We start from the raw sequence: 24,573 nt of genomic DNA, 5'->3' as shown, positions 1-24,573 counted from the left end.
GGGCCGGGCGTTCCCAGTCTCCCTCAGTCTCCCATGATCGTTCTCACGCCAAGTAGTAGAAAATCCCACTCCGCTGCATATTGACTGAGAAAGAAGTCTCACTGTGTTCAATGGAACTTAATTCCCTAGAAGGCGCGCACAGAACTGCAGCGAAGAGACGAGAATGGGAGCCCAAGCCTATGCATGTCTATTCAGCAGTAAGTCCCATTACAGTCAAGTGGGGCTTACTCCCAGGAAAGTGTGAATAGTTGCATGTCTACTCAGAAGTCAGCCCCATTATCGTCAATTAACTTACTCCCAGTCTTACTCCCAGGAAAGTGTGAATAGCAGCCCCAGAGCCCAATCCTATGCATGCCTACTCAGAACTAAGTCCTATTACAGTCAATGGAGCTTACTCCCAGGCAAGTGTGGATAGGCGCGTAGCCTGGGTTAGTAGCCTAACTAGTGAGAAGGAAGAAATTTGCAGAACCTGAGCCAAGGATCAAGCCCTGAAAGTGGTTGCTCAGGCAGATGCGGACCACAAGCTCTCCAGGTGGTGGGGGGCTGTCCTGACAGCAGACCAGGCGTGCCCTCTGCTTGCTCTTCCTGCGATCTCCGGTTGCTCCAGCTTCTCACCGGCACTGTCCCCATCTCAAGACCCCTCTGCCCCCGCCCTGTCCTCCTGTTGCCACGCCCCGATTGGAAGAGGGAGCCAATGGGCGGGCTCCCTCAGGTGTCTCTTACCTGCACCACGTGGGAAGGCGGGGTGGGCAGGTAGAGCCACATCCCCAAACAGCCCAGCCTGCAGCCATTGCGTGCCTCCCAAGGGTGTAGCCCTCCCGTGTTCTGGAATTGGCTCTCATGCCATTAAAGCCACCAGGCCACACGGGGCATGCGCCTCTCTCCTGGGAGCAGGTCTAGGGCCAAGAGGGAGGACTGGGTGTAGGTTGGGGAGGGGGGTGTCCTGGGGGGGTCTCTTCTTCCCTGCACGGGAGAAGGCTTGGGGGCTGCTGGACGAAGTTCTGGGTGAAGTTCGTGTCTCTTTCCCTGTGTGGGACACCTTCTCCTCGGCATCATGACCACATCTCCAGACTACCTGGTCATCCTCTTTGGGACCACCGCGGGGGCCACTGGGGCTCGGCTGGGATCCGATGAGCGAGAGTTGATCCAGCTGCTGTGGAGAGTGGTTGATCTGGCCAATAAGAAGGTATTTCCTTGGGGCTGTTGGATTAGGAGCAAGAGGACTTACTGGGGCCCCCTCTCCTTCCTTTTCTCCCAACAAACTGGAGTTAAAGTATCTATTAAACTGAGGCTCCTCTACAAACTCTTCCTGGTGAGATCCGTGGGGTGCTGGAGTTGGGGGTGAGCTTGGGGTTAAAGCTCCCACTTTGGGTTCCCCCCTGGGCTGGAGAGCTGAGTGCATGAAAACTTTGATTTGTCTAAGGTGGCTTGAGCCCATAGGATGGGGTGGGTTTAGCCCAAACCCCCCTACCACTGAGTAATTCCTACTGAGCTTGAGGGGCCTTACTTCTGAGTAAATGTGCTTAGAGCTGCACTGTACTCTTTACTCAGCGTGTGGTCGGTCTGTGGAACTCCTTGCCACAGGATGTGGTGCTGGCGTCTAGCCTGGATGCCTTTAAAAGGGGATTGGACAAGTTTCTGGAGGAAAAATCCATTACGGGGTACAAGCCATGATGTGTATGCGCAACCTCCTGATTTTAGAAATGGGTTATGTCAGAATGCCAGATGCAAGGGAGGGCACCAGGATGAGGTCTCTTGTTATCTGGTGTGCTCCCTGGGGCATTTGGTGGGCCGCTGTGAGCTACAGGAAGCTGGACTAGATGGGCCTATGGCCTGATCCAGTGGGGCTGTTCTTATGTTCTTATGTAACAGCATAAGCACTATGCTGAGGCCAGAGACTTGCTGGTGGTTGGGAAGGCAAGTGAGGCAGAGGCTCCTCATTGGAGTCTTTCAAGCCATGTGAGGGGCCCAAGCACACAGCAGCCAGAGCTTTTTGAAGGACTCCAGTGGGGAGTCCTCACCTGCCTCCCTGCCCACCACTTGTCCCTGGCTGCGGGGTTATTTTAGTAAAAGGTAAACCCCAATGCGTTACATAGGGGTTTATAGTCAGGTCATATAGTAACATTGTAGCCTGAATAAACAGATTAAAAGTTCATTTGTTTCTTAGTGTGCAGGCTGGGCCTACATGAGTTCCACACCCTGCTGGCCTCAGATATAAGTCCCACTTGCTATCAGTCATTGTGATCTGTTTAATCAGAGAAAGCTTATAGGAACAACCGCAGCAAAAATCTTTTTCCTCTTTCTCCCTGAAGGTGGGAAATCTTCATGAGGTGTTGATTGGACCCGATCACTTGGAGATGACAGATGAGTGTAAAGAGGAAACCAAGATCTTGGAGGACAACTTGACGCTTGCCCCACAACTGGAGCAAGCTTTGAGACAGGTAAGGGTCCTGGTCCCTGCCTTACCAAGGACCAGCTCTTAAGAGCAGTGGCACTCCGTCTGGGATGGATGGAAACTGTTGTGGGAATTATTGTGTGTAAGGAACAAAATGTGAAAGACACTCCATTTCTCTCCAGGGGTGGGTTGGGTTTGATGTAGGAGGAGAGCTGAGTCACTCGGCCAGAGCAGGAGGGACTTCTACTTATTCCATGTGCTTAAGGAAGAGAAGGTGCTGTGCCTCCAGCACCTAGAAGGAAAAGGAAGGAAGGAAAATCTTACTGACCACTCATGTTCTCCAAGAAAAGCAAAAACAGTAACTATTGTGGATGCTAGAAACACAACCTGCCCCCAAAATAAACTCCTTACTCAGCAACAATGCCCACTGAGTAAAGTGAGATTGGGTTCCAGGTTGGTGTTCATAGAATGGTGGCCATAACAGAAGGGCACTTCCTGTGCATCACCTAGTAGTGCCCCAAAGAATCTAGACACTCTGAATGTGGAGAAATCAACCTGATTTTCCTTCTTCCTTATTTTTACTCTAGTCAGCTACTGTTCAATGTGTGGTGGGTTATTTTTTTAAGATTGGGCGTAGAAAATACTGTTGGAATTATTTGGATCCCTAAGCACCCAGGATTCTTTTAAAGCTGCTAATCAATTAAAAACTTGCACACAAAAGTCAGTGGAAACTACAACCAGCTAGCAAGCAATTGTACTAAGCATCACATGATGTTGATGCTTGAGCTGTTCGTAATTATTTGTGTAAGATACTAAAACTGGCAATCATATATTTCTCTGCAAGAGAGATATGTCAGTCATAGATCTCTCTATTTCTGTGTTTGTCTGAAATATATAAGTTAAATAGTAACTCAAAACACATTGATAAGCCATTGCAACTAACAATGGGTGCATTGTTCTAAATGGGATGCTTTTCAGTAGGTCCATTTTGCAGAGAATTATCACAAGAAGTGCAGACTAGGACAAATCTGTGTAGCATAAAGCAATATGTGGATTGAGAACCAAGCTCTTGGTCAGCTATGTTAGAGGAATAGTATGCTTAAGTTATGCACCTTTGTTAACAAGGTGCTGTAAGAAGATCAACTTTGAACACAATTTGGCTTGAGAGTTCTGAAATCAGTTGACTGCATAGAGCTCTGCAGACCAGATCCTATAAAGATTTCTGTCTCTGTCATAGAAATCAGTGGCATACCTGAAGGGGGAGCAAGGGGGACAAATGCCCTGGGTGCCAGGCTTGGCGGATGGCACTGCGCTGCCATCCACCCTTCTGCAGTGCCCTCTGTGCTGCCTATGGGCATTACTGTGAAGGCCTCAGAGGGCCGAAAAAACCACTTCCGGTTTCACAGAGGAAACTGGAAGTGACATTTCAAGGCTTCCCTGGCCCTTAAAAGGCCTTCTAAGGGCATTAAAGCATCGCTTCCGATTTCCTCTGTGAAACTGGAAGTGGTTTTTTTGACCCATTGAGTCCTTTACAAGGCCTTCAGAAGGTCGGGGAGGCGGGGGGGGGGCAGCTTGCAGGCTTGGCCCAAGGCACTACCAGGGTCAGGATCGCCATTGATAGAAATTGTATCTGATGTTAAAGTGATGCATTGCACAAGCTACTTCACACTAATCCTACAACAGACTTGTGTTGTACACTGTCTGTGTACAGCAGACAGGCCAGTGGTATTATCTCTGCATATATTCATCTTGCCAGGTATTGCTAGCTCAATGCAGTGACTATACATAGCAGGAAAACAAGGCTGCAATAGCTCACATAAGTCAGTATCTCTAGAAACTGTTATTTCATGGACCTGAGCTTGCCAAAGTGTGAACATTTGTATAGCATTTGCTATACTTGTGATATTTTAATGGATTTGTAAGGTCCCTTGGAGACTTTTATGCTTGGAAGGCAAGATCAAACTACCATAAATATTTCAATGTATTATACTGGAAGTGTAATGAAATAAGAGTGTTCTAGTACTGTTCTGCAAAATGCCCATTCATACTGTAAGTGAATTTCTCCTTTTTTCCTCTTGCAACTTTTAGTTTAACCAATCTGTGAGCAATGAACTAAATATTGGTGTAGGTACTTCATTCTGCCTCTGCACTGATGGGCAGCTTCATATCAGACAAGTTCTACATCCCGAAGCTTCCAAAAAGGTAAGTGGACCATTATTCCTTGAATTCTGCCTCCAGCCCTCAGTGATCATATTTTCTGACATGGTGTATCTTTTAAACACTCCTTGCTGCTTGTTCAGAAAGTTTGTGAGTTTGTTTTGTCCTTGAAATCACTGGCATTCGTGAAAATGTCCTATAATAAGCAGTACAATAGTTTATATGCTTAAAAGTTACAGAACTAAGGCTTCAATCCTATGCATGCTTTCCTGGGAATGAACTCCAACTGAACACATGAAGACCTTTTTCATTAACATGTCTAAAGTTTTGCTGCAAGGTTCAGTGTTTGTATAATGCAGATATGTTGCCCTTCTGGTAATTTTGAATTCAACAGAATAATAGCCCATCCTGAACTCTGAGGACTGAGCACAACTGCGCTCTAATTTTCTAATACACTCCCACTACTGTATATACTTATCATATTTTTACCCACCTCTCTCCCCCTAAGAGAGGGGGAGAGACATACACATACAAAAAATGAAAACACAATTTAAAAATTATAATATAATATTAATAAAACTTTAAAACTGTCTTTAAACAGATAACAAAAGCACAAATGCAATAGAAATGCAAGGGCAACAGTGAAACACCATATAAAACTTCCAACCTGTGGACATCTGAATAACTTTTCCATTTAAAAGGCCATGAATTCAGAAGGCTTGTCTAAAAAGAAAAGTCTTCAGGCACTACCGAAAGTCTCTTAGGAAGGAGCAGTTTGTAAATCAAGGAGGAGGGAGTTCCATAGGGTAGGTGCCACTACTGAGAAGGTCCTATTTCTTTCACCGCCTATCAAACCTCCCTAGGTAGCACTTGTAAGATGTCCTTCTCCAGCGACCTGAGGGGATGAGCCGGATTATATAGAAGTCTCTCAGATATCTTGGCCCCGAGCTATATAGAGCACCTTGAACTGGGCCTTGAAATAAATGGGCATCCAATACAGCAGCAACTGCCCAACAGAGTCGAACCACCTAACTCCAGTGATCACATGGACCACAGCATTCTGCACTAGCTGTGGTTTCTGAACCTTCTTCATGGGCAACCCCACTTCGAGCATGTTACAGTAGTCTAGCCTCAATGTCACAGTGGCATGGGTCACTGTGGCTAGTCTGCACGATCCAAGTATGGCTGTAGCTGGTGCACACCTGAAGCTGGATGAAGGCCCCCCCCCCGCCACAGCCGCCACCTGGGAATCCAGGCAAACCCCCAAGCTGTGGACCTGCTCCTTCAGGGACAGTGCAATCCCATTCTGCACAGGGTGATGCTCTATCAAAACATGACAGCCACATGGGAAGCAATTACTGACTGTGGCTGTTGACCAAATATTTGGTGTAGTTCGTTCATGGTTTCAAATGATTGCATGGTTTCAAGGAGATTAGGTTCTGCATCTTTCAATGTTGCTGTAGTTCTTGAAATTCTGGAAATGAACTGTGTGTGATTTCCGTAAGTGCAGCAGTTGTAGTTAAGCAAAAGTAGGTGTGCATTTTGTTGGTACTTGAGTATGTGTTTAGAAAAACAGTTGGAAGAAAAAAGGGGGGAAAGTCTGTATGTCCTCAATCGGATCATTCTTCACACAAAGAGAATATTCATTCTCAAGTGGCTGCATAGACCATTTCCTCACAAAGCAACGAAGTAGATAAAATGTGATCAAATAGTGATAATCCATTTTTTTAAAAGCTTGCTATTTCCATGTACGTGTACTTGAAGTATTGTATGTGTACCATGTAATATTTTCATGGTAATATGAACAGAATGAATGCACATTAAGATCTGGAACCAAAGCTTGGTTCACCAGTTCAGAACAAGACAGAGTTTTATGCAACACAGCATAAAGCTCCAAGAGGCAGCCTTTTAAATTTCTAAATGTTAGTTTCCACTACCCACATTCCCTTACCATTTCCCAGTGTTCCCTTGGTTTTTGTATATTTTCATGCACAGTAGCAAATGTCGTTATGTAGCAAATTCTAGTTTTGCTGCAGTTCAGTACTGGTGCATAAGCTGGTATGTTCTTTGTCTGCTGTAAGTTTATCTTCCTCCCAAAACTTCAAGACAGCACATTCATTTTCAACTATAGCCAGTATGAACCTGCTATCAGATACACAAAGTGATTTTAAGCACTGTGTGTCATCCTCTGAGCAAGATTAAATACATAACACATGGCTACCATCACAATATGACTCCATTTTTATATCAACTTTTGCTATGTTCTGCCCATGTCAAATCAATTTCTTCCAGAAAGGCATACATTCCAAACTTCTAAAACTGCTTGAAGTGGATGCCTGTCCGAGTACAGCAAAACAAAAATCAGTCTGCCACAAAAGAATATTGCTGCTTTTTAATTTCTTTTCCCTGCCCACAGGAATGCAAACAAATGGTACGCGTCAAGTGTTTAGAACAGGGGTGCCCAAACCCTGGCCCTGGGGCCACTTGCGGCCCTCAAGAACTCTCAATGTGGCCCACTGAGAGCCCTCAGTCTCCAATGAGCCTCTGGCCCACTGGAGACTAGCTGGAGGCCACGCTGGCCCAATGTAACTGCTCTCAGCATGAGGACAACTGTTCAACCTCTCACCTGAGCTGTGGGATGAGGGCTCCTTCCACTACTTGCTGTTTCACATCTGTGATGCAACATTGGCAGCGAAGGAAAGGCTGGCCTTGCTTTGTGCAAGGCCTTTTATAGGCCATGAGCTATTGCAAGACCATCATTCATTCATATAAGTGCCATCTCTAATATACTCATTTATGTAAATTTATTCAAGTTTGAAATGTAAATTAATTTTTCCCCCGCCCACCCGGTACAGTGTCAGAAACATGATGTGGCCCTCCTGCCAAAAAGTTTGGACACCCCTGGTTTTGAAGATCTAATGCGACCTATGAGGTGTCTAAAACTTCCAAAGCTAAATATTGCTAGTTAAACCTTGAGGCATTCAGTCTTAAAACAGGGCCCAAAAGATGAATGTGCGTGAGCAACAGTTGCCCACATGGTTGTTGATTCTCATGGATAATGTGGGCTGTTGCATCACCCCTTGCTTGGCATGTCTGCATCTCTGCTCAGTGCCTATTATGAAACATCTATTCTCATTTGGTCTAGATGACAATACAGTACTAAACTGAGTTTCAAGTCTAGCACTGCTGCCTCTGTGTATGAATTGCCAGGCTGAATCCTGTGTATAAACTCTGTGTTTAAATAACATACTGAATCCTGTGTTTCAATTAGAAAGAAAGTTTAAGATGAAGTTTGCTGCTTGGAAGTTAACTTAGAAATGCTGTTCCTAGTAAGAACATGTACCTGAAAGAGGTTGATAGGTCCACATCCAAGGAAATGTTGTGTTTTGCCCTCCACTTTGTGCTTTCTGTTAAAAATCACCCTTGTATTCTGGAAAGACAAGAGCGGCTATAAACTAGCACATCAGTGAAATTATCTTCTATAAAATCTACCTTGGTTCTGGATTTTCTTTCTTTTGTGGATAGAAGTGGGGTGGATGGTTGAAGGAGACCAAAACCAAGAAGTTGTGAGCATTCCTTTCACAGTGCAGTTCCTGACTGTGTGTTGACATTTTCGGCAGCATGCACTTTTAACCTTTGAGGATTCACATATCACTCCTGAAGTGGCTTGTGAAAAGGTTTGCTGCAGTGTGAACTGCACACGCTTTCCGTCTGAGTATTTGGGCTGCAAGTGTGATAACTGAACAAAATGCAAATGTCTCCTTTTCCCCCTTGCAGAATATTTTACTGCCTGAATGTTTCTACTCCTTTTTTGATTTGCGGAAAGAATTCAAGAAATGTTGCCCTGGTTCACCAGAAATTGACAAGTTGGATGCTGAAGCCATGGCAGAGCGTATCCTTTAAAAAAAAATTTTTTTTAATTCTGAAGGGCAATACAAGTTGAACCTTTTCAAAAATGAGATCTTTAGCTGCCCTGCTCCAGTGAACAAAAATGGTGTAATTAAGTTTCAAGTATCACATGTAGGTCTCCAGTCCAATGATTTTTATGGTAGTCATGCGGTACTAAATATGTATTTGTACTACCATGCAACAGATGGTTTAAAAACTGAATCTGTTTTTCCTTTGATGTCAGAGTATAAGGCAGGCCTGGGATGGAGGAAGGGATCTTGTGCCTTAGTGCTACTTGTGTGTGATTAAACTGTCTGAAAGTAAAGTATAATCTCATTACTCTCTTTGAGTAGTGCAATTTGGGCACCTTTTCTGCTCTGCCACACCATAACAGTACTGCAAGCCAGCGGGGAGCCCCTCAGTTTCCACAGATTAACATTGTTTCCTTGACATGCCTTTATGCCAGGACAAAGGGAATGCCAAAGAAATCCCTTATTCATATGGGATCTGCTGATCCCCAGAGCTGGGGATAGCAGGGACTGCATTGGGGTTGGGCACTGGGTGCAGAACCTTCAGATGTGCCCAGAGTACCATCAGGAGCAGGTGGGGGTGTTGGGGGAGAAGGACACTGCCCAACTTTTCCCCTGTAACTACATACCATACATTTTTTTGATCCATCCTTGTTTTCTGACTGCTGCTATGATGTCAATTTGGTGTCCTCCTTCTTAGGTATGAAGCATAAAAATCCTTGTTTTCACAGTTTAATAATTTCTGTGTTTTGTGCTTAATTTGTACCACATGTCAGCTTTCTGTTTTGAAGCTCTCTAGCCATAAGGCCTAATTATAAGGTACTGTGGGTGTCATTTACTGAAACATCTCAGCCACAGTCCTTTTGGGTGTGTTCTGTGAATCTTTTCATACCTCTTGTTCTGGTATGTGGAACTGAATAGAGAACTCCAGATGGGGTGTTGCTAATGCTTGAATAGTTTACTGCCAAGGGTTAGGAAGTAATGGCCCTGTTGCAGCATAAGATCACATTAGCAGGTTGAGCTGAAGCACAACATTGCTGGCTGCACTGTAACTCTGACATCATTCTTGCTTATCTGACTAAGGGTGCAATCCTAACCAACTTTCCAGCACTGGTATAGCTGTACCAGGGGGGCATGTGCTGCATCCTGCAGTTGGGGGGCAGTCACAGAGGCCTCCTCAAGGTAAGGCAATGTTTGTTCCCTTACCTTGGAGTTGCATTGCCCTTATGTCAGTGCTGGAAGGTTGGTTAGGACTGTGGCTTATGTGCCACGTATCTTTTGTAATAACGACATGTAACCCACATGGTTAAGTGGGGAAAATGCTGTAAAGTGGTATATGCATAATTTGCCTAGCTCTTCACTTTTGAGATGATTTTGGCTTGGAGTACCATGTCAAGGTAGCACGCTGTTTTGCAGTTTGCATATGAAGTGGGGATTTGGCAGTAGTGTGCTCCAGCTAATTTGTTAATACACTGTCTGCATCACCTCTAATTCACCATAGTTCTTGCTTGCAAAGCTTGCTCTGGCAGTTCACGGTAGCAAATGCCTGAAGGATGGAAGGACTTGAGCTTGCATGGCTATTCATAAATCATGTACCTTAAAAGGACACATTCTCCTCTTCTGTAGAGATCAGAGAAGTGGAATTTGTTACACAGCCAATAGTGAGCATTCTTGGAGTTGTTGTACCTGCATGATTTATTTGGGTTAATGTGGGAATCTCTGTTATGTAGCATACATCCAAAACCCCTTTCAGGTGTGAAGAAAAGACATGATTGAGTTCTGTGAGGATAAAGAACAACCCCACTGGATCAGGCCATAAGCCCATGTAGTCCAACTTCCTGTATCTCACAGCGGCCCACCAAATGCCCCAGGGAGCACACCAGATCTGCATCCTGGTGCCCTCCCTTGCATCTGACATAGCCCATTTCTACAATCAGGAGGTTGCACATACACATCATGGCTTGTACCCCATAATGGATTTTTCCTTCAGAAATTTGTCCAATCCCCTTTTAAAGTCGTCCAGGCCAGATGCCGTCACCACATCCTGCAGCAAGGAGTTCCACAGACCAACCACACACTGAGTAAAGAAATATTTTCTTTTGTCTGTCCTAACTCTCCCAACACTCAATTTTAGTGGATGTCCCCTGGTTCTGGTGTTATCTGAGAGTGTAAAGAGCATCTCTCTCTATTCGCTTTATCCTTCCCGTGCATAATTTTGTATGTCTCGTCCCCCCTCAGGTGTCTCTTTTCTAGGCTGAAGAGGCCCAAACGCCGTAGCCTTTCCTCATAAGGAAGGTGCCCCAGCCCAGTAATCATCTTAGTTGCTCTCTTTTGTACCTTTTCCATTTCCACTATATCCTTTTTGAGATGTGGCGACCAGAACTGGACGCAATACTCCAGGTGTGGCCTTGCCATCGATTTGTACAACGGCATTATAATATTAGCTGTTTTGTTCTCAATATCTTTTCTAATGATCCCAAGCATAGAATTGGCCTTCTTCACTGCCGCTGCACATTGGGTCGACACTTTCATCAACCTGTCCACCACCACCCCAAGATCCCTCTCCTGATCTGTCACGGACAGCTCAGAACCCAACAGCCTGTATGTAAAGTTTTGCCCCAATGTTCATGACTTTACACTTACTTACATTGAAACGCATCTGCCATTTTGCTGCCCATTCTGCCAGTTTGGAGAGATCCTTCTGGAGCTCCTCACAATCATGAACTGGACATGTTTTCCCTCCACCTACATTAACAGCTGGAGGGCTTTTCTGGTCTTCACCACTCGGAAAAGTTTGGTGTTGTCTGCAAACTTAGCCACCTCACTGCTCAACCCTGTCTCCAGGTCATTTGTGAAGAGGTTGAAAAGCACTGGTCCCAGGACAGATCCTTGAGGTGCACCACTTTTGTGCTACCTTGGGATGCAGGCTGAGGAAGCAGGCTTTTAAATATTTGGTGACCATGTAAAATTATACAAAGCTATTGGGAGGCTACTTTAAAAGACAGAAACGTACTGAGAGATGAACTAGCATGTATCTGTATGCTGCACTGTTACATTGTGCTCCTGCACAATACTCGGGGGTAGCTAGCATATCATGGGGTTCACTGGATAGAACATTCTTCTTGTAGTTCTAGTCTTCCACATGCACAGATTTTTCAGGGAAGATCTCAATCAGCATGTTAAAGTAGATCAGTCATCCCAGGTCTGCAGTCATATAAAATTTCTCACTATGGGAGCTGGTTCTAGTAACTTTTCTTGGCAATGGTTTGCAGAAAATAAAGTCATTCAGGCAACTAGGGAGCGCACAAGTTTGGGTCACATTCATAATCCTTCCTGTGGCTGGTTCGTTGTCTGAACTGGACCATACAGTGCACAATTCAGTGGGGCATGTGCTGCATCCTGCAGTTGGGGGCAGTCATGGGGGCCTCCTCAAGGTAAGGCAATGTTTGTTCTCTTACCTCAAAGTTGCATTACCCTTGTGTCAGTGCTGGAAAGTGAATTAGGATTGAGCCCTAGGTCTCTAACTTCATTAACAGGTTGGACTTTAATTTCAACAAATTATAGAAAACTCTCTTCTATTCTGCTAAAGTTGTACTAGATACTTGTAAGAAACTTACCCTGCATGTCTCTCTCCAGGAAGTGTTGCAAGTGCCAGGCTGAGGAAGCAGGCTTTTTATATAACAGGTGCAATTCTATGCCTGCCTGCTGAGTTTTACTCCCATGTAACTGTCTGTGATTGCACTGAAAATTACTGGCTGGCTGTTTTAAAGTGACTGAAGAAATTAAAGGTGACAGAAATTATAGGCAGTGGACTATACTGTACTATTAAACTATCTGAAGAATTATGTAAAAGGAAAAGCCAGATTATGGTTGCCAGTCTACAGGCAGGAGCAAAAATGATTATAGCAAAATTGGAGGGGGGCAGAGAATCTGGAAAATGGTGAAAACTGGGATGATGCACAACTTAACTGCTCTTACTAAAACATAGAGCAGGGGTGTCAAACTCATTTCAAACCAAGGGCCGAATAGCATTCATGGTGCCTGCTGAGGGCCGGGAGTGATGTCATTAGGCAGGAAGTGATGTCATTAAACAGGTCATAACCAAAAATAAGCACTTTTCACTTAGGAACTCATTAGCTGCAGAAGAGAAAATACACAGATCCTGATCAAATTTCAAGATATGGGGGAGTCCAATTTTCACATGGGCTGCCCTTTCAGCAGTAACACCTCAGCATTGCTCAGCAGCTGAGAGCCTGAGGGCCGGATAAAAAGCTTTCATGGGCTGCATCTGGCCCCCGGGCCTTATGTTTGACACCCCTGACATAGAGCAATGATTAACTTGATGAAGTAAAAAAAAAAGCTGTAATGTAACACATCCCAGTTGTGTCACTGGGGTTCACATCACCCCCCCATGCAGTGGGTGGGGCAACACCCCAGGTGGTGGGCATGGTGATCTACCATCGTCCCACCCCCCTGGTTTTTTGGCTGTACTTTTTGATAGAATAAAGATATTTCAACACAGTTTGTTTCATTGCATTCTGCATGAAAGTACACATTGATATATAACATGATGGTATTATTTTTACAAACTGTGATTTTAGTGATTTTGGTCGCTAGTGGTGTCACCTCCCCCCAGGGTGTCAACTTACTAACACCTTATTGGCGCAGTTCTCAAACTTTTATCACTGGGACCTACTTTTTAGAATTACAGTCTGTCCAGGACCAATCATAAAGCAAATTAAAATAAATAATTATAAATAATTAAAGTAAATCAAATAATTAGATAAGGGGAAGCCAGCCCTGTTCCACCAAGTGAATTTTCTCTGTAGCCTGCCTGCAATAGCACCCCCCCCCCCAAAAAAAAGAATTAGTATCATTTTCACTCCTACCCAGTTCAATTTCTTATATTTCATATCACTATCAGGACCCACCTGACTTTACAAGTCTGAGAGCCCAGTCCTATGCCTGTCTATTCAGAAGTAAGTTCCATTATAGTCAGTGGCAAGAAAGTGTGGATAGGATTGCAGCCTAAAACAGAAGAAAAATTCCCCTTACCCTGTTTCATTCTTTTTATGGGGGGAGGGCTGCCTTCTGGAGCATTTGTTGAGCTCCAGTTGCATCAAATCAGGACCATTTTGGTGGCCTCACATTTCCCCTTGCCTGACCGTCCCAGGAGCCAAGGAATGTTTGCTTATTTGTGAGTAAACACAACCATGTGGCTTAGTTTTGCTTTCCATAGGGCTGAATACATTCCTCCCACTTGGAGGGAGAGCCTCCTCAGGTGTTGGGGGGGGGCTACATTCATTGGATCAGGACCATTCTGGTGGTGTTGGATTCCTCTTAGCCTGCCCTTTCCAAAGGACTAAGGCAAGTTTGTCTATTCACAAGTAAATGCACAATACGGTTCAGTTTCACTTTCCATTGCGCTCCATGCATTCCAATAACTTTTGATAGAAAGGAGATTTCACTCTGGTTTTTTTCATTGCATTCTGCTGGAAATTCCACATCCAATGGAATTAGCATGGGGTTACTCCTAACCACCATGATTTTTGCACGTCACCCCCTCTTGTGCGTCACCCGGTGCAGCCCGCACCACCCACACCCCCCTAGTGATGCCACTGACACAGCCTTATGAAAATGTGTTTTTAGGTACACTCATTGCACTAAATAGAGACATTATAAATTGTCAGCATAATGTTGTGCTTTGGATTTATTTGTACAAGCATGAAATGGTATCCAGAATTTATTTCTAAAAAATGCTCATTTCATCAAGAATTTAGATATTCTCTGTTCCTGCTTTTCTAGTTCTTGATGCAATTTCTCTTTCTAGCAGGGTGCTTGGTGGTCTAGAGAGGTAGAGGTGGGTTGTTCAGATCCTTAAAAGTAGATTGTACAAAAGCGCAGCCCTAGGATCATTATTGTGTATCAAGCTCTTACTCTTCAGGACTGGAAAGAAGATCTTGTTTAAGCAAAGTTTAAACATTGCTTTAAAACTTTCTGACTTAACACCATTGCTCAGATTTGTGTCTTGAAAAGAACTCAACACAACGTTTTGGAGTCTCTCAAGTGGAAGATATGGGCAATGTCATTCTAACCCTGATTTCTGAACCATACAGTAAGTAAATGGGATACATCTGGGCAGGGATGACATCAGAGTTCAACCAAGTAGGACATTGACCAAGGACCCATCTGACTAGTCCAATTCTGAACCCAGTGCAGCATCAGGGCAAATGGCACACCATGTGGGGCTCATTTTAGGGCTTTGCCCCAGCAATCTGGCACAGCATTGGGAAATGAGTTAAACCTGTTTTCTGGTGCCTGTCTTTATTCAGTTTTGTCCCCATTCTTTTTTGCAAAAATTTGGGGGTAAAAAAAAGGTGTATATATAATGTATAGATGTGCCCCAACTTCTGTTCTGTCTCCACTGGCTTTCCAGATACTGGACAGTGCTGAACAAGTTCTGTTGTATGAAGTAAAATTAAATTTAGAAAACTGCTAATGGACCAAAAAAAAGTACATAAATTTTATGAGTGACTGGCAGAGAAGAGATTTTTGCAGCATGTAGTAGGGTGGGAAGGTGCCAAGGAAGCAATCCTTGGTATGAGAATGGGAGTATTTAAAAGTATACACATGCACCTATTTTCCTCTGTGAAATGGGTAGGTTACCTTATTTTCTAACCATATTAACATGGAAATAATTTTATGCTGTGTTCTTATAGGTCATAAGTTTTCAGATCCAGAAAGAGTAAACTACAAATTTGAAAGTGGTACCTGGTAAGTATTTGCTCCCTTTTTAAAGGGGTGTAGTTTTGGGGTTCACAGTCTGATCTGCTTTTAAATGCCGCAGCTGGTTGTATTTGCTAGGCTCTTGGTGAGGCTTGTCCAGATCTAGTCCTAGCTGCTATATTTTTGCAGGACACTGCCATGCATACCCAAGGAACATCGTGTTGGGGTCTGGGGAACCTGTATCCCGAATAGGTACATGGGACCATCAACAGCACCAGGGTTCCAGCTCAGACACTAAGGGTGCAATCCTAACCCCTTATGTCAGTGCTTTCCAGCACTGGCATAGCAGTGCCAATGGGACATGTGCTGCATCCTGCAATTGCGTGTCACTCACGGAGGCCTCCTCAAAGTAAGGGAATGTTTGTTCCCTTACCTCAGAGCTGCTTTGCCCTTATGTCAGTGCTGGAAAGCACTGACATAAGGGGTTAGGATTGCATCCTAAGGCTACTCAACTGTTCAAATAAGTAATATAAGGTTTAAGGGCTGTGCAGGTTGTTGTATCCACCTTAACTGGTGTGGTTGTGAATCAGAGACATTTGTAGTAATTAAGATTGAGGTGTGCTAGGTAAGAATACCTCTCACTGCTAGAATAACTACCAGATGCTGTGGTATCTGGGTGGTCATGGTCAAATGAAAAATTAAATTAGATTAGCCATTGGTCATGTGAGTATAAACATAGTTGCATTCATACAAATTATGAGAATTGCATATACAGTGCTATCTATGTTCATGGGACCAAGGCGCATCAAGAACTCCTTCCTCATATGAATATACTTATGATCTTTACTCCTTCACTAAGGCCTGCCTTCAATGTCTGAAGTGTGAGAGGTGTTCATAAGGGATAAGGCTTTCTCAGTTATAGTGTCCTAACTATAGGATAGTCTCTGCAGTGAGGTTTGCCTGGCCCCTCACTGCCCACTTCAGAATGCTTGTGAAGACTATTTTGTTTCTGTGAACTTTTTAGGTCTTTAAAGTGGCCTTGCTGACACAAGTGGTTCTCCATTTATTAATGTGTTGTCACTTTGATTTGAGTGCACTTCTGTTCAGAAATGCAACATATAAACTAAATTTACAGGTTTACATAGGCGAAAATACAGAGTCTGCTCCTCTCCAGATGCTGGCATAGGGGAACGCAGGCTAAGGAAAACAGAGCAGATTGATGTGGACAAACGCAAGAGCACATAGTTGTAGCTGGCAATAAGGCTTAAAGGGGGTTATCCAAAAGACATACACAACTAATTTTTGTGTACATCTTTTGGATTACTCCCTTTAATCCTAAACTAAAAAATATGAAGAGAGGAAAGATGTAGAAATATGAAGAAAGAGAGGAAGATGGCACTATTTACATATGTATTTGGAATGGGGTCCTATGCACAGAGGACAGCAAGGGAGAATAAGTGATGGCAGAAAAGGTGTCCTGCACAAAACATCCACAGTCTAGCAATATCTATACTTTCAGTTTCTAGCTGTGTAATTTAAAACAATATTGCTGCATCCTTCCTCTGCAGAAATTCATATTTGAAGATCAGCAAATAAATGATTGAAGAGGTAATGTGACTGTGGAAAATAATGGGATAGAAACTATTTGAACACCTGTTTAATTTGAAAGAAAAAAGATAAGGGTGTAGAGAAGGAGAACCCTTGAGGAGGACATGTAAGAAGCTGACGAGAAATGGCTAAAATATGCTGAGACAATGTAAGATTATGGATTCATCTTCCAGTGATCCTTCATTTAAAAACTGGTAGAGATTTTGCAGTCTTACTTACATTGTTTGAAGAAAAAACATTTATTGAAGGATATAAGTCTGTGTCTTGGAAAAATGGGTCTTGGAAAAATGGGCCATACTGGAGCAGGGTCGACTTGTTCAGAATGATGGGAAAGTTAAGTAGATCCTTATGCTTGACCTACAGCAGCAAGATGGAACTTGTTGATGATAACACCATAATCCGAGCAAGAGGTTTACCGTGGCAGTCATCGGACCAGGACATTGCTAGGTTCTTCAAAGGCTTAAACATTGCCAAGTTAGTAAACTCAAAATTGTGTGTGTGTGGTCCTTTTGGAAATGTCTATTTCCATTCACTGATGGCACCAGGAAAAATATTTAGTTGGGGCACAACATGGGCAGAGTGCATTTTGCAGAGAGAGCTTGGTTCCATAGATTTGAGTCCTGAAATAACTTTCCTACCAATACTTCTGTCTTAAACATTTTACTGGCAGTGGCTCTTACTGAGTTTGATGAAGTAAACTTTCAAGTCAGCATCCTTGGGGTTGCATACGTATTTTAATATTGTGATTCAGCAATGGGGGAAGAAGCTACATGCAGGGAGGAGAAGTTTGTCCTCTCAAGTGTTGTCTGTGTTTCCATGTAATGGATGCTGAATGGGCTTCAACTTGCTCTCACTGAAAGGGGAATTGCAAATACACAATATTGCAAAAAGAAGAGTACAGTTGCAGACCATGAGAAGAATATATTGGAATGACTGACATGTATCAGTACAACACAGGGCCAGCCCATCCATGAGGCTGACTGGTTGCAGATTAGTGGAGTGCTCCCACCTCTGTTCACCCACTGCTCTTCCTCCCACTCCTAGGACTGGAAAAGGAAGAGGGGGTAGAGCTTCAGAGGCACACTTGCCACTTCCCTCTTTCTGCACTTTCTCATATGCACTTCATCATCTGGTCTGTCCCTCTCCTCCTTGTTCAATCCAGGGAGTGGAGTGAACAGTGGTCAAATAATGGGAGGGAAGGATTGGACACACCATCTTAGACAACATGCAGATGACAAATTGTTGGAGGAGAGATCATACTTTTTTCGAAATCCATACTTGAGAGAAACTCTGTAGCAGTTGGTTCCAATATAGTGGAGGGAGAAACTACAAAGGGGAGAGAGAAGGCGCAATTCAATTGGTGATGTTTTTCCACAGGTGATGGGAGGGGGGAGAGAATACTGATCTAGGTGTATACATTTTTGTGCAGGAAAACTGGCATGTGGTCCTACTTGCAAAAAAATTCTTGTGAACAGTGCAGAAGTAGGGCATATATTCCTGAACAATTCCTACTGTGCCGGGGAGGGACATGTGCAGGCTGCAGAGTGTCTTGCCGACTTACCCACCTTTCTCTGTTAGAATTCTTGAAAGAGGCAGTGCAGATTTTAGAGTAGATAGCAGCTTCCATCCTTCAAGAACAATTTGAGTTGGGGGGGGGGGTCCTTCTTGGGCATGTTCCCATGTTCAATATGGGATAGTGGTGGTAAAAGTATAGTGAATGAATATACTGGTCTGTGTGAAATTTCCTTTTAAAAAGGAAAGCAACATTATCTGAACTCTGCATGTATATTATCTACAAAACTGAGGGTGAGATTATAAATATTTCATATGCAAATAAAAAGCACTTTGATTCCTGAAACTGGGAAGGGTTTGTTGTTTTCCCTCTATGATGCTTGCCATCTTGTTCCTTACTCCCAGAAACATATTTGGGGGTGGAGAGAGTGGGGGGGGGAGGGCTGCAGAAGGGGAGTGGTTAAAAACCTCCCAAACCTTCTTGGGCAAATGGAAGTACCAGTCGTACAGGAAATATGCAGCATTGGATCTTGGTTATACTTTTTCACTTCAGCTGTTGGTTTGACTTGGATACAAATGTATGGAAATACATTGATTGTCATGCAATTGATTACTAAGAGTTCCTTATCCAAAGATGTATCACTAGGGCTCAGCTGATCCTTTTCTCTCCCCAAGGCTGCAAACCACTAAAGTCCTGGATGCTGGAAATCCTGCTGTATCCTTCTGTGGCTCCAGAGCTTTTGCCAGGCATTGGCGTCATTCTTTCAAGCCTCCTTTGCTGCTGTAAAGATTTTGTGGCCTTGGAAAAAGAAATGCAGACAGAGGTTCTTGGGGTGCTGAATTCTGTGTTTGCATGGAGTGTTCAAATCCATGCACCACCCTGGGATATCTAATATCCCCTTTTTTCTCACTATGGGAGCAAAGAAAAAAGGAGCACTAACTTACTGAAGGGGCAGTGTGAACATGTTGAAAATCAAGTACTGTACTGTTGGATGTCTCCTGGGATTGTAAATTGCTCCTTGTCTTTTAGCAAGGTGGGTGTGAATGCCCAGAAGTGTCCAAGGGTGTTTGTGTGCAGGGGGGAGAGCATACTTTTATGGCTTATTGCGGCTTCAGTTTCCAAGCTCGTATTTTCTGTTTAGAGGAGGGGCTGCACTTTGTCTCAACGCCCAAGGCAGAAGGAACGGGGAAGCTCTTGTGAGGTTTGTAAGCGAAGAGCACCGTGATCTAGCACTGCAAAGGCACAAACATCACATGGGGAACAGGTACATTGAGGTATGTTGCTTCAAGTGCCACAATCTGTATTTAAGAGAAATGGTGGAAGATGTGTCCGACTGTACCAATCTTTGTTTCTTTTTCTTCCTAGGTATACAAAGCAACAGGTGAAGATTTCCTGAAAATTGCTGGAGGTGATCTTTCTCTTTAATTCAGGTTCACACAACAAGTAGCTTCTATCTAGTGGCAGAATCTTTATTGTTTAAAATTGATACTGGTGCTCAAATGAAACTGTCTTATTCAGAGTCAGCTCTTTGGGTTATCCAGACAGTTTGGGTTCAAATCTCTGCCCAGCCATTAAGTTCCTTGGGTGACCTTGGGCAAGTCTCAGTCAGTCTGTTTCTGCCTAACCGGCCTCACATGGTTATGAGGATAAAAGGAAGAGACCAATATACCACCTTGAGCTCCTTGGAGGAAGGGTGGGATAAAAATGCAGCTAATTAAATAGCCCTGTATTGTCTCTCTTATGGAAATGGGTCTCCAAGGCCCTAAGTAGGAATCTTCCCAGCTGTGCTGCATAGAAACCTTTAGTGACAAATGCCAGGGCTTGAGCATGAAACCTTCTACATAACAAAGCATGTGCTGAACCACTGAGACATTACCCTCTATCCCCTAGAGTAAGATCCTTGGATTATTAAGAGACAGTTGGTCAACTTGCACACCTTTACTCCATGTAGAGGCAGCACATGGAGAGATGGATAGTTAACAAGAGCATTTTCAGACTCAATGTAAAATGTGGCATGTGATTGGGTGCATGCACCCTACAGTGTTCATTCACCCCCTTTTTGTGGCTGACAAGACTGGGAGAGAGGCCTAAGTACACAAGCAAGTAATTGTACGCATCCCTAACTTACAGCATATTCTAGGAGATGTAATGGATATATAAAATTTTTTCTTCCTGCATTGTATATACATGCCAGTGTGATGCATGTGAAACTAGCCATGTATTTCAGAAGGTTCAAGGAGTGGGATTTTGTACAACTGGGCACTGGTCTTGGAGACACTAATGTTTTAAAAACATAGAGCCTACCTCTAGTAAAAATGCTAAAGGCAGCAGTGGCAGCAAAGCTATTATATGTTTTGAGAGAGAACTGACTTAGGGCGCAATCCTAACCCCTTATGTCAGTGCTTTCTGGCACTGACATAAGGGCAATGCAGCTCTCAAGTAAGGGAACAAACATTCCCTTACTTTGAGGAGGCCTCCGTGAGTGACACCCAATTGTAGGATGCAGCACATGTCCAATTGGCACCGCTATGCCAGTGTTGGAAAGCACTGACATAAGGGGTTAGGATTGCACCCTTAATGGACAATAACAAGCTTAAATGCAGGAGTGGGGAGCAACAGTTATGTTCACAATCACTGTACTAATAACAGTGTTGAACTGAACTTTGCCAAAGTGGTTGCCATGCTACAACATTAATGCATGCATGAGACCTTAAACATGTGGCAGCCATAACTGTATGGAGTGGTGGTCACATGGATACATCCAGAGTTGCTACCACTTCTAGTTGCTTGGAGAGGTGGGGAAGTTAAGGTGTATTGTGATAACAAAGGGCCAAATCCATGGTCAGAAGATTCAGAAGTTGAGTTTAAGCACTAATGCCTGGCTCCCTTTCTTTCTCCTTCCACGTGCTCCTGTAGAGTCATCTGGGCAGGGCTTTTGCAACAATCCAATTCAAGGGGGAAGTTCTAATCCATAAACAATGTTGCAATACCTCATCTATGAATTATTGTGACATTTATATATGAAGATCAAAAGTTGCCTTATACTTAATTGTAACTACAGATTGTGCTACGTATATGCTAGGGATTGACGTGAGGACCCTCATTGCGCTCTCACTGAGCTATTGCCCCCTTCTCAAAAACCCCTTGCCTTTTTAGAATAGGAAAAAAAATGTTAGCATTTTGTATACAAAATAGGGGGAATTTTTCCTGTGCTGGAGAACTGAATGGCTCTTTTGTGGATCAAATCAAAATATAGGCTAATTGCAGAAAGGTGTTTGGCTGGGATGATTCTTAAAGGTGACAGGAAAAATGAAGGATTTAGTGCAAGATGAGCTTTTGATTCAGGAGCCTAGTCCTAAAGCACTAGCTGAGTGTGTCTGTTCTCAACTTTAAATAAAGCCTACGCATTGCCTAAGGTAAGGGTGGACCTTTTAAACAAGTAAAAATATTGCACTGCTCAGCTTGTAAGGGTGTGTCCTCCATGGCTGTATAGTATTTCTGATTCTTGCACAGAAAAGTTCAAAAAATGAATAAATGCCACACAAGGAGAGGGTTAAGGTCTTGCTCAATAACTCTTAACTACCTCAACTTCTCTTGTTTTGGGTTTTCCTTTAAGGCACTTCCAATGAAGTAGCTCAGTTTCTGTCCAAAGAGAACCAAGTGATTGTCCGAATGCGGGGACTCCCGTTCAACGCAACAACAGAAGAAGTCTTAGCATTTTTCGGTCAGCACTGTCCTGTGACAGGTGGCAAAGAAGGAATCCTTTTTGTTACATATCCTGACAATAGGCCCACGGGGGATGCCTTCGTGTTGTTTGCCTGTGAGGAATATGCACAAAACGCATTGAAAAAACACAAGGACTTATTGGGTAAAAGGTACATAGAACTCTTCAGGAGCACAGCAGCTGAGGTCCAGCAGGTGAGTACCAGTGTTCACTAATGTCATGGCATGTTAAGGGGGGAAGGGATCAGTATGACAACACTGGATGGAAAGTCATTGCAGCTGTTCAGTCCTGGATTCACCATGCTCCTGGGTCATAATCATGAATGAAGTAATGGCTGAGCTCCTTCCCTCTACATTCTAGAATTTTATATCTGACGGAAGGGTGGCTGCGACTTGATGGCCTTGTGTGTGCACATATGAATTCCTGCACGCTTCATAATGTGTTGTGCCCTACTTTTAAATTTAAAAAAAATCAGAGCAACTTACAAGACACCTATAACTGTAATGGATAAAATACAGGTTGAGTACCCCTTATCTGGAGTTCAGAAATACGGAACTCTTTGAGTTCTAACATGACTTTTAAAACTTCTTTGCCTGAAGAAATCGGAAACTGTTTCATGCACAAAATCATTAAAATTACCTTCAGGCTGTGTATAAGGGTATATGAAAAATAAATGAATTTTGTGTTTAGACTTGGGCCCCATCCCCAAGATCACTCATTATGTATATGCATGCTTTCTAAAATATAGAAAAATCTAAAACACTTTCTGGTCCCAAGCACTTTGGATGAGGGATGCCTACCGTGTACATCAACAAATCAAAAGTGGATAGCAGTGCAAGAACACAATGCTGACCCTAGCAAGGCTTGTGTTTTGGTGCTAAGTATTGCAATACTGTCTCTTCTTTTTCTAGTACAGTATATTTTTTTCCAATACTCTTTGCTTTTAAATTGAGTTTGTGGCTGTTCATTCTTTCTTGGTTGCCTCAACACAAATTGGCAATCTGTGAAATATTTGAGGGTGTGCGAGATCATCTGTTTTGCAAACTGGGCACTCATTTGAACAGAGGGAGAATCCTGCTTTTCCTTGAAAACAAGTTTCTAGCCATGTGACTGGAAAGAGGTAGGCTTGCGAATGGGTGGGGCAGTATCTAGTGAAGTCTTATAAGGCACAGGTAAGGCTGAGGTGTTGTCTGCTGAATCTTGATTACTGATTTCAGGCTTGACAGAAGTGTTGGTAGCTTAACAGGTTTATTAAGCAGGATTTCATGCAGCTTGCTGGCATGACTCTAAAACAGCTTGGCTTTCTTCTGGGCTGGGCTAGTCTTGATGGGACAGTGGACATACTGCTTGTGATATACACTTGACTTGCCTTTATCAACAAGGTGGATACCAGTTTGAGGGCATCTTGGTAGGATACTCTCTCAAAGGCCCCTCCCATTGAAAAAGCATGTGTGACAGATGCAGATTTCTTCAGACTTGCAACAGCAGTGTGAGGTATCTTGGGGGCAGGGTGGATGGCTCAAAGAAACCAGTTTCTATCACAAACCTGTCAGTGAGATGAGAGGTCCAGCCAGCAGCCATTAAGCCCAGTCTTGACTAGGGAGTAATGTCTATTGGCTATGGGGACCTCAGCAGCTGCCTGAAACAGCTATTTGGTGGCACTTGCCCTGTCGATTACACTGGCCAACACACATTTTGCTTCCTTAAACATTACACCAATTCCTGGGTATATTTGGGGTGCCGATTCCAAAAATGGCATCCGTTTTGCCCTATCGCATCTAGTTTTGGAGATATAGTATAGCCTGTTTAGTGAATGGTTCAAGCAGCTTCCTCATGAGGAAGCCATGGTGTAGGCTGCTGACGCAAACTTAGCGGGGGTTTGGGGTGCTCAGGGTTCTCTAACCCTAAAGCCCTCAAGGCCCCCCCCCGCCCAGTAGTACTGCCACCACCCTGTATGTGCCAGTGCCTCAGTCCAGGGACACTGAGACCCTCTAGGCTTAACTCTATCCCTTGCAGGCACTGAGTGCTTTCTCCAATTAAAGCTTCAGTCCTCAAGTTACTAGACCTCAATGAGCACTTGGTAGCTTGCTGAACAGCTAGGCAGGATTCTGAACCTTTGTCCCCAACAGACAATGAAACAACTTAGTAAAAGAGATTTTAGTTTATTAAGTACATAAGGTTACATAAGGCAGCAAATGCTAGAGGCATAAACATCTAGGAAACATGCCAGCAATAAAATAATCAAGCTAGCTGGCTCTGTCTATTCATCCCTAACTCTCACCTGAGTTAGCTTCTCTTGTAGATCTTTTAGCTCCAGCCTACCTGTTAGGCCAGATGCCCATGTTGGACAATGGGGTTCCCTGCATGCAGGATGTGCACCCAAAACCTCTGTCCAAGAAGGACCGGACACACCCCTTGGGGCACTAATTATACTTTTTATGCTAATAGTACTGAGGTGACTGCATACTTATTTAGACGGTCTAATCAGAAACATTTGAGGACAGAACTTTCTCGGAGTGGGTGTGGTTGCTAG

General features: G+C 43.7%; 1 protein-coding gene across 1 annotated transcript in view; it reads left to right on the top strand.

Annotated features, from left to right (window-relative positions):
• The first annotated feature begins 1,054 nt into the window (after window positions 1-1,054).
• Window positions 1,055-24,573, top strand: part of ESRP1 (epithelial splicing regulatory protein 1) — a 35,189-nt gene continuing 11,670 nt past the window's right edge. The window contains exons 1-10 of the mRNA XM_066624790.1: window positions 1,055-1,186; window positions 2,313-2,441; window positions 4,484-4,597; window positions 8,330-8,444; window positions 14,489-14,584; window positions 15,189-15,243; window positions 17,167-17,277; window positions 19,458-19,590; window positions 19,682-19,724; window positions 21,933-22,234. Of these exons, the coding sequence (XP_066480887.1) occupies window positions 1,055-1,186; window positions 2,313-2,441; window positions 4,484-4,597; window positions 8,330-8,444; window positions 14,489-14,584; window positions 15,189-15,243; window positions 17,167-17,277; window positions 19,458-19,590; window positions 19,682-19,724; window positions 21,933-22,234 (1,230 nt within the window). The remainder of the gene's footprint in view (window positions 1,187-2,312; window positions 2,442-4,483; window positions 4,598-8,329; window positions 8,445-14,488; window positions 14,585-15,188; window positions 15,244-17,166; window positions 17,278-19,457; window positions 19,591-19,681; window positions 19,725-21,932; window positions 22,235-24,573) is intronic.

This window comes from Tiliqua scincoides, chromosome 4, assembly GCF_035046505.1.
Source record: "Tiliqua scincoides isolate rTilSci1 chromosome 4, rTilSci1.hap2, whole genome shotgun sequence".
Taxonomy (NCBI): Eukaryota; Metazoa; Chordata; class Lepidosauria; order Squamata; family Scincidae; genus Tiliqua; species Tiliqua scincoides.
This window is presented reverse-complemented; position numbering and strand designations above follow the sequence as displayed.